Here is a 10,709-nt window from a genome sequence, read left to right on the forward strand (position 1 = left end):
GCAGCCAAACCAGTGGCAGAGCCAAGAATAGAACTCCAGGCTCCTGAATTCCAGTCCAGTGCTCTCTCCACTAGGCAACACTAAAAATATCCATAATATAACAGAGTTATTGTTGTTACACAGCCGGGAAACTTACAATGCACTTACTAATTGGCTGACGGATGCAAGAATGTTAGCAAGTCAAAATATTGTGATAATACTGTGTGGAAACAAGAAGGATCTTGATGCAGATCGTGAAGTTACTTTCTTAGAAGCATCCAGATTTGCACAAGAAAATGGTAGGTGTTTTGTGCCTTTTAAAAAATCTAATATTGAAGTAACGTTTGTTTGTTTTTTCCTATTCCTCTAATGATACAGCTTTTGTGCATTTACATACTGCTCGTCTATGTGTACCTTACTAGTATTATCAATGTGATCCCTTTTCCCACCACTTCAACAGACAGATCTACCTGAAACTAGGGTAGAAAAGAAGGAAAGTTCCATGAAGCCACCTCATCAAGGATTCTCCTAGTCCTACTGTTTGCCATGTTGAGCAAAACTTTTCCATCCTTTCTCTCCATGCATAACTATGCCAATCAGTTGGAAGCAACTGGTTATAAATCAGTTCTAGAAATGCTACCTCCTTCAGTTCTCACGTAGCTTTTCTTTAAGATGGACCAGCCCTGACCACATCTACTCCCAGGGACTTTCTAAAGGAGTTTCTAACTGAAGAGGATAATCCACAGACTGTATTACCTGTTATCATTTGCATCTATTGGAGTAGGCAGAGAATGAAGGATCCTTCTAGTTTGTGTTATCACAGAGGCAGCCAGTTCTTGTCCACGTGGTAAGCGGCAAGATGCAGATCTGAAGGGATCCCTTTCTGCATGAATACTACTATTATCTGGCTTTCAAGTTGAGGCTTTTTCCAGCATATTCTTATTTGAGATTTAGGGGAAGTATTTTTCTTAAACTTCCCCCCCCCCCCAACTCCCCATGTATGATTTGAATATGGTTCAAATTAAACATATTGGGCCATGTCACACATATGTGGACACGAGTCTAGGAAATAAGCCCTTTTTATTTTCCTGACCAGTGAGAGGAAGACTATTGGATAACTTACCCTGTAAAGTAGAACACACAATTGGTGGTAATATGTAATACCTCTTGAACCTGGTGGCTGACTTTCAGGAGAATTTTGAATATAAAACTTTAGTTTCAAAGATGAATGGTATGGGGAAAGGGGGAGGACTTTACCTAGAAAGAATATATTACATTAGAGGACCAGATAAAGGTGAAGTTAGCTTACAGGTAACTGTCTTGCTGTCAGACTTGGTTTCTAGATCAAGTGATAGATATAGATGGGCATTCAATTAAAAAAAATAGTTAGGGGTGTCCAATATGGCTTAAATTAGCAGATAACTTTTTTCAGTAGATCATAATTTCTTCCTTTAGAAGTTAATGCTCAAAATAGTATTTCAGCCATGTTTTGTTCCTGTTCCATGCTTTGGGAGTGTTATCACAGCTCCAAGCAAAGTAGCAGTAAAAATTCAGTGGGTTTTTTGTTTAAACTGTTTACTAGAAAGCATTTATGCTGAATAACAGAATGGGAAAGTAGAGAGAGCCAAGATAAAACATAATCACTTAAAGCCTATACCTTTGGGAGCCTATATTAGTAAAACCCTGATAAATACATTTTTAAAACTATTTTTATCATGTATTCTGGTTATATTTTCATTTAATTCTGTTTGGATATTAAACTTAGATGGGCTTTTTCAGTTGACTTCATAGTCTGATTCTTGTGCGTTAGTATGGCACTGTAGCTTTTGGATTTCCAGCACTCTAAGGGCAGCATTTACATGTCAAACCAAAACAGTTTTACTGAAAACATTTTCATGTTTAGTATCATTTAGAGCAGGGCTGTAAAACCTGTGGCACAGGCAGCCTCTGTGTGGCATGTGGGAGAATGGGGAGAGGACAGGCAGCACAACAGCAGATAAGACAGGAAGCTAGGCAGCAAATTGGGCAGGGAGCACAGGCAGGGAGCAGAAAACAGAGCAGCTCATCAGGTAGAGAAAAAGGATCAGAGTAGGGGAAGATGCAGAGCTAACTTGTGGCATACCTTCCCAAAGGTTGGCTCCCACTGATAGAGCAGGGGGTGACAACCAGGGGCATGTGCCACAAGTGGCAGGGGCAGCCTGTGTGGGGGGCTTTCAGCGGATTGGAGAGAGGACAAGCAGCACAGTGGCATATAAGTTAGGAAAAAGAAATCAAAGCAACAGATCAGGCAGGGAGCAGAGGATAGCAAGGAAAAAAGAACAGGCAGGGAGCAGCAGGTTGGCTGGGGAAAGGGACTGGAGTGACATTTGGGGAGAGTGCAAGGCTAATTTGTGACACTCCTGACAAGAAGATTGGTCCCCCACTGATCTAGAGCTTCTGCTTTTAGCAGCGAACGTGGGGAACTACAGTTGTTGACACAGAATTTTCTTATTCCACCTACTGCAGCAGACTTTCAAAGTTTAACTTGAGATTTTATTTTTCTGACATCCAAATATAGAGCTGATGTTTCTGGAAACAAGTGCGCTAACAGGGGAGAATGTTGAAGAGGCCTTTGTACAGTGTGCAAGAAAAATACTCAATAAAATTGAATCAGGTAAATTAAAATTTAAGATACTGATTAAGCATATGTTTTCAGCTTTGGTTCTACAGTTTCCCTAAACTATCTAGCAGTAAGTGTTCAGTGTGAATGTACCAGTAAATCAAATAACTCTATGAAATTTTGTAATTGACTGAAAGAAAACACATAGTTAAACATTGTAACAGGCTAATCCATTTGTTTATCAGAACCTATATGATTCTTCAGACCACTTTTGCACCTCTTCTTTGTGTATGGGTGCAGAATAGTGTCAAAGGTATTAGCTAGATCATATATAAAGAGTATGAGGCTTTTGAGAGCACTTCTAGTAAGTGCCCATGTGACTTCTGGTTGAAGTCAATTCATTTTTAATTATTTTGGAACTGCAAAAACATGCTGCATGCTTCACAATATAAGTGGGCAGGTCTAGGTCAACAAGAGGCTTCTTTGTACTCTGACTTTGTCAGCAGAGTGGTTCTAGTTTCTAATCTGTTTCTAACTTTCAGCCTCTTTCATGTCTCAAAAAATTCCAATTCAGGAAAACTCAATCATGTATGGACACAGTTTAAAGTGTTTAATGCTAAGGAAATATTTGTATTTAAAACCTATTTAAAGAAATAGTGTACAACTTTTCTAAGTTATTTGCCTTTGTTTCTGGCATCTTGATTTCCTTTGTTTGAATATTAGTCTCTAAAATTGGAGAACGAAATTCAAACCAGAAAAAATTAATTTTTTTCATAAAATAGACAAAATACAAAAAGAACGCTTGTTGCAACCATTTGACTTGTTTAGGAGATGCACTGTGTTCTGGGTTGTATAATTAGAAACTGCTACAGAAGATTGAGAAGTTTACAATTTTATCAAAAGTAAACAAAATGTAATAATTTCTTGTAGAGATGGGATACTGTAAGGTAGGAAAATACAAATACAAATGAACAGTTTTATCTGACGTTACCAGTTTGCTTGGAATATATTTATGCATCCACACATGATCAACTCCATTTAAAAAAATTCTCATCAGGTGAACTGGATCCAGAAAGGATGGGCTCAGGTATTCAATATGGCGATGCTGCATTGAGACAGCTGAGATCACCACATAGAGCACAAGCCCAAAGTGCTCAAGAATGTGGATGTTAAGAAAACTGAACAACAAAGTCCTGAACGCTCATTTTAGATGCAAGAGGTAAGCCTCTTTGGTGGATTACCATACCTCATTTGATGCCTTAATACAGAGCCTTCCAATTTTGTGGTACTGAACTTTCACCAGAGCAAAATTGTAGAACAGGGTAGCATCCAGCAAAATAATAAATAAGGGCTTGCTTCCAGTGTTAGGTTTTGTTTTTTCTCCTAAGTAGAAACAATTTTCATGCTTCAGGCCCTTATTGAAATCTGAAATAATTTGCTTTTTATTTCATAGTATTTCTCAGAAAATCCAAAAAAGCTTATCTTTTGGCAAGTTCTGCTGTGAATCTTGTACCTTTTAAAAGATGCTGATGACTAGGGAAGAGCAGGCCGTTTTTACAATGTGATGACAAAATACTACCAGAAACGTAAATCCAAAATATATGGCGTAGCCCCATATATTATTAAAGGCTTTTCATAATCACACTCTAAAGAATGAGTGGTAAAGACTCATCCTGCTCTCAAAAAAATAATTAAAGTACAGTATTTGGTTCCAATCTTTGTTCTGCTCTCCCTACAAGGAAGACCAGCACTTAGTGTCTTGCATTGCTTCACGATATGAGCACAAGGGAAGGAAGAGGGCAAAAGGGAAGAAGCAGCACCAAGACTGTTCATAGCCTCTGGAGGAGAGACCTGTTTTCCAGAGATATCCAAAAGGCTGGAAGGGAGGGCTGGAGTGTTTCCTTCTAACTCTCCCGTTAGTAGTTGTGCGGGTGAGGATCAGAGGGACAGATTCCAGTAGAGATCTGCAGCTGGTTGCTTCTTGCAATAATGCTGGACTCTTTTTCCCAGTTTGTTGCTTTTAGCTGCTATGAAAAGAGGAGATTAAATGGGCTGTGTACAGCTGGCTGTACTCAGAACTAGAAAATTAGTGCTACTTCAGAACTGGAGAGGGAAACCTGCTGATACACCATCTGTCTCCTCTCCAGTACCACACAGGGGAAAGATAGGTTAGAAAATTCTGTTCTAGGGGTTAGAATATTATTTCAGCTAACAGTCTTCACCAGGAACACTTCCTTTTTTTTTTTTGTCTCAGTAGTCTCCTTCAGGTACCCAGGGATTTCATGAGGGACTTTTCATCTGGCCCTTTCAGTCAAGTTGATGTGGGTGGGTGACTTGCCCTAAAGACTAACCCTGGGTAGCAAATTTTCTTCTGTTGTTCTGCATCTGTTACCACCTACCTTGAGCATCCTGCTGTGCCTCCCTGTTGGTGACAATGCTGTTTAATTGTAAATGGCTACTGGGAATGACATTTTTTTTCTTTGCAAGGAATAAGACTGATCTTAAGAGTTAATGTGAAGCTAGGCTATAATAAAGCCTTCTGTTTACTGATTTGCAAAATAAACCTTCGTACCTAAAAGAGTTTGGCAACCTGTCACTGCAGAACTGAAGGAGACTGGCAAGGAGTAGCCTAAGGGAGATGGATTTTGTGTTTTACCTGCTTCATACTCTGGATTGAACAGGGCAGAAGCCAGGGTAAAGAAGGGAGAGGGCATCCATTTGGAGTCATTTTCACTTAATTATGGCACCAAACGAGCTTGCATGTGTATGGATCCAATTGTAGTATCTGTTCCTTAAGTATAAACTCTCTAAAATGTGCCCATCGGTAATTAAAGCTTTTCTGTGTTTTACAGCTGTCCGTGCAAATGGTGTTTGGAGAAACAGACTGACAAAGCTTGAAGGCTATGCAGTTTTTTAAAACATCTTCCCCACTGTATATAACCAGAACAGGCCACTGCTGGAAAAAGAGTACTGTAGGGTAATATGCAGAAGTGTGCACATGACACAGCAGACTGCAAAACAAACCTAACTATTCAGTGGACAATACTAAATTCATACCTGTAAACATTTTCTGTTACATTCTTTTGTCCCCTCAACTTCCCTTCAGAGTATTACTGTATCCTGTATATAATGTAACAGTAAATTTCCAAAGCATGATACACTTATGTATGATAGAATGTTGCACTAAAAGCAATTTAATATTTTATTTTTTTTATCATAACTAAAATTTAACTGTGAGGTAGGCTTTATCATGTTTGTGTTTATTGCACAATCAGTTGTATTTATGACCTGAAATACAAAGCCACTGGCATTGACTGTCAGTGATTTCGCCCCCGCCCCCACCTTCCTCACCCTCTCACCCTCCTTCACTCTGCCACTTCTACAAAGTGTTTACATGATCCATTCTGCAGTACAGTTAAGGACTGAAGTTTACGAATCCGTCATGTTTGGAAAGGACACTTTTAATAAAGTGCATCTGCCCTGTTTTCTGACAATTCTTAAATAAATGTATGTCAAAAAGTGTTCTGTAAAACTTTGTAGGTTAACAAGCGTTGCAGCTAAGTCCTTGAAATGACAGCTGTTTGACATTTAGATCTTGAGAGTTTCTTTTTCTTTTTTTCTGTGCTGGTTTGCTATGTTAGAAAGGGGGTCATGGAGATTGTCTGTCTGTGTGTTTTGCATCCCTGAATGTTTTCTGTCTATTCGGTTATTCTAGTGCAGTGGGATGACTTGGAGGACCATCATTGTAGGAGTTCTTTTTTGTGCCAATCCCCCTTGGTTACACTTCTTTCTTATACAAGGTATAATCATTAACTCAAGAGGCATAGCTGGGCAGTTCTGCTCCCTGGACGGCACATATGGCAGTAGCTGGGTTGCCACAGCCAGCAGTAGTGGTCACTTTTTGTGCTCCCCTCTGAAGTCGACACCCAGGGCTGGTACCCTGTTCACCACCCCGCACCCCCTTTAGCTATATTATTGGATTAACTAAGCAATCTACTGTAAAAAGAAGGCTGCTGAATCTGTATCTGCAGAGTTCAATCGGAAGCAAAGCGTTTCAAACATGCAATGCGTAAGAAGTAAAATCAATGACCCTGAATGTGTGAAGCTTTCAGATTATTAGGGTTCATTTTAAGATGCTTTTATGGTATTTGCCTATCATAAATACAAAAAGTATCACTCCACCTAGGCTCTTGTGATCCATCTTCTACATATTTCCCCTATCAGCATAGTATGGAGTGCCATCCTTCCTGTCTCCAGGCCCCACTGAAGCTACTTCATGATGTTGGGGATTCATTTTTATGAGAAGAGAGTGGCTGCATGTGGCGGTTGGGGTTTGTTTTTGTTTTATTCCCCCACTCCCTAATATCACCAGAGCATTCAACCTGATGGATTAGCTTTAACATGAAGGTGCTAAGCATTCCATGGAATATCCCTCCCACCCTTTTATGGTGGGAAAAGGATTTGTAGTAACAGTTGCCACTGGAAATTCTGTCGTCCTGGCATTTGAAGCTGTAATGAAGAGATAGGAAAGGGCTGCAGAGTCGGAAACAGCACAAATCCCTGACTGTCTACCTTACTATCTGGCTGGGGGTGTGCATGTTAGGAAGTGAGGGAAACTGCAGCTTTGTATTGCAAGTTAAGGACTTGTAGAACAGAGTGGGTATTTCTGGGCATGCTTAAAGGTGATGTGGAAAAGGGCACAGAGAGATCCTAACTATATTACTAAAAATCCAGAGTAACTGTATTGACCTAACTGGAAATGATGTCACTCGAGAAATTGGAACATGTGCAAAAAATGGTTCCACTCAGACAAGACACCTATATTGGAATTTCAAGGGCAAAGACTGCTTTGTTCTATGGTATATTTGACCTCTCTCTAATTAAGGGACATTTTGGGGTAGCATATATGTGTTTCAGGGCTAAAGCAGAATTGGTGCTATAGTTCCAGGGGCTGATGCTAGCACAAAAACAAAGCTAGAGTGTTTGGGGGATCTTATAATGTTGATGTAATGCTTGGATTAAATGGTCTTTCTAGGGCAAGAGACTTGTCAGTTTTCCGCCTACCAAAAAGTAGGCTGTGGGTCTCTCCAAATTAGCAGCAGCAGATCGAAAGAATTCAGTGTAAGCCCTTGTCAAAGATCTGTGCTGGAAAACCTAGCTTGCAGGCCAAAGCTTTTGATCAAGTCCCCTCTCTCCATATAATGGTCAGCATGCAATATTGGACTGGAATGCCTGCTGAATATGCTGTATGCAGTGTAGCATGCATGTTTGTTACACACTTGACCAGACCTGCTCCCAAGCAAAGTTCCTTTCCAGGTATAGTTTGACATGATTAAGCTGAGTAAGTGCTGTATTTACCAGAGTCTCAAGTAACTCCAGAGGAACTTATTTAATAAATATCTGCCTTGATCCCATCTCCTGGGTTGTGTTCCTTATTTAGCATCTGGAAGTGGCCATCTCCCCTGTTGCTCCATTTCTTCTCCCAGAATAGAGAAAGTAACTGGTACTTCAGACTCCCAGAACTAGGAGGGATTGGTACAATCCCAGATGTGAAAGACCCTGGCTGTAGCTTTGATTTTCGGTTTTTTATTACTATTATTTTTTAATCTCCTTTGGGAGCAAAGTCTGTCTGTGGGCCTTTCCCTATAAGAGCTTCCTGCCACTTTCTTGAAGATGGGAGAACTTCCTTTCCCTGTTTGTTCTGCAGCCTCTAGGCAAGAATGGATGTGGGGAAACATTTTGGCAAGTGTCAGGGTTTTGCCTTAGCATCACAAGTCACTTGTACACAGTGAGGAAGGGGAAGTTTGCCTATTCCTTAGCTCTGACATGTAGCACAAGCCAAGACCTGTCTTGCCAACATCACCATTCTTAAATATTATGGTGGTTATAGGGCATTTTGATTAAATAGTTATTCTCATTCTCAGTCCACTCACAGTTGATGGGTGGGAGAAAGTGTTGCTTACATAATAAACTTCTGTTTCACCTTCATGCTTCTGTCACCTTTGGTCTCTAGTTTTCATGTCTTCCCCTTCTCTTTCCTTCACTAATCTTTACTTTCCTCCTCTCTTACAACGTAATCATTCTCTGCATTTGCAAATGTGAGTTTTGTTTTCAAAATGATCTTAACAGGTGATCCAGCTTTAAATCTGGAATGGTAGAAACGGTGCCTCCTAATCTTCCCTCCAGTCCCGTGCATACAAGAGTAGCCATCGGTTATACCCATTCTGCTTGACAATTTTTGGTCATTTTTCTGGAATGAAAAATAAGCTAAGCACAGTTCTTCTTTGTACCAAGTGTCTTAATCTCATATATCCCTTTAAAAAGTAGTGTTAAAAAGTAGCTTTGTTACAATGAGTTCATTATATATACTTGATATCAACATCTAAGTGTTTCTAAAAATAAAGTGGATCCATGCAGCCTGAGCGCACATTAACAAAGTTAAAGTGCGTGATTTATCAAAGCTGTCAGATTACTGTGCTTCATATTTCACTTTAATAACATGTTGATAATAGGTTAAAATAACATTGTTTTATGCTGAATACAACCACCACTGGGGAAAAAAACTCCTCATGATGGAAGAGGTGTAGTTTATCATTGTGAAATGGTATGTGATCTAGACTCTTCAATTTTATGCCTGTAAGGCTAGAAATTTAATTTTTTACTGTTAATGGTTTATGCAATAAATAAAACCTTGGCAAATTTAAATGGTAAAATAATCCCCTCCCTTTGTATGTGTGTGCATTCCATCTACGAAGAAGTCCTTACTCTAATTGACTTACCAAAGCAAGATGGCCTAGCAAAGCTTTATAGAAACTATGCCAGGCAACTGAAGTCTAGACTGGGTTGTTCTTTACGGATGTTTTTAATTGTTCGAGTTGTTTTAAAGATTTAAATATTTTACAAAAGCCTTTGTCTTAACTTTTAATGAGTCTGTTGCTGGACTGTGCCAGTACATCTGACACTTGTATCTAATCTTGAATAAAGAACTCTCTGGATATCATGAGTGTTTACAGCACCTCTTATTTCTGGTATAACAGTCTTACCCCTTTCTTAAACTTTGGTGATCGTTTAATAATTGTTAGACCCTTCACAGTGATTTAATTCCTGCTAAAGGCATTGTGTACTCAGTGTTTGGCTACGTAAACACTAAACTGCTCTACAGAATCCAGAATTAAATCTGCTATTCCTGCTTGGGTTTTTGTTCCCAGTCTCTTCCTCCCCCCCCCCCCCCCCGTGTCTAGAATAGAAGCTTTCTTCTGCTATTCATATTCCAGTACTGGTGTGAATGTAAACAAAGCAAGCAAATAGTGAGGATGGATTTAGTTGATAAGTCTTCAAATACCTGAATGATAGTTATAAAGACTATGGGCATAGTCTGTGCCTCTGACTGCAGGAGATGAGACTAGTAGCAGTGGTCTCAAATTGGAGCAGGCATAATTTAGGGCCATGTTACAGGCTACCTTTAAACCTGGTAAAGACACTTAAAAAAAAAAACAAACAAAAAAAACAGGAGCATTCACCTGTTGAAGGGTGTTAACCTATCATAAGTACCCTTGATGTTTTAAAGATAAGCCACTTAGAATGAGTGTGTATCCTTAAAATATTTTCCCCCTGCCATTCTAGGTTATTGTTTGAATGGTCAGGGGAGGTAAAATGCTTTACTTTCATTCTGCCTGCATCCCAGGGTGTACAGCTCCCAGCCACTGCAGCCCTTCCCCTCCTCCAAAACTCTAGTGGTCTCCCTACTACAGGGGTGGGCAAAATGTGGCCTGTGGGCTGGATATGGCCCTCCAGGCCATTCTGTCCAGCCTGCAGGGCCCCTAAAAATTTAGAAAATATATATCTGCCCCTGGCTGCCTGTAATGTGGCCCTCGATGCCTTCCCAAAATGCAGTAAGTGGCCCTCCACCCAAAATAATTGCCTGCCCCTGCCCTACTACCTCTTCCGTGCTGAGAGCAGCCTCTCTGAGCAGCTTAATTGCAGAGAAACCATGGAGCTGTGGCAAACGTGCTTCTCTTGGCTGTGTGGCCCGGCTCAAACTGATGCTGCAGCAGGGGATAAAGCCTCAGCAGCTCCACTCCATACAGCTGCCTGGGCTCAATGATACCAGGGAGCCTAGGGGAAGGTACTT

General features: G+C 40.2%; 1 protein-coding gene across 1 annotated transcript in view; it reads left to right on the forward strand.

The window, feature by feature from the left end:
• Positions 1 to 9,578, forward strand: part of RAB4A (RAB4A, member RAS oncogene family) — a 40,454-nt gene extending 30,876 nt beyond the window's left edge. The window contains exons 5-8 of the mRNA XM_019527062.1: positions 124 to 278; positions 2,537 to 2,632; positions 3,636 to 3,797; positions 5,431 to 9,578. Of these exons, the coding sequence (XP_019382607.1) occupies positions 124 to 278; positions 2,537 to 2,632; positions 3,636 to 3,751 (367 nt within the window). The 3' untranslated portion in view covers positions 3,752 to 3,797; positions 5,431 to 9,578. The remainder of the gene's footprint in view (positions 1 to 123; positions 279 to 2,536; positions 2,633 to 3,635; positions 3,798 to 5,430) is intronic.
• The last annotated feature ends 1,131 nt before the right edge of the window (positions 9,579 to 10,709 follow it).

Source organism: Gavialis gangeticus, unplaced genomic scaffold (assembly GCF_001723915.1).
Source record: "Gavialis gangeticus isolate Ggan-Ray unplaced genomic scaffold, GavGan_comp1, whole genome shotgun sequence".
In the NCBI taxonomy this organism is placed as follows: domain Eukaryota; kingdom Metazoa; phylum Chordata; order Crocodylia; family Gavialidae; genus Gavialis; species Gavialis gangeticus.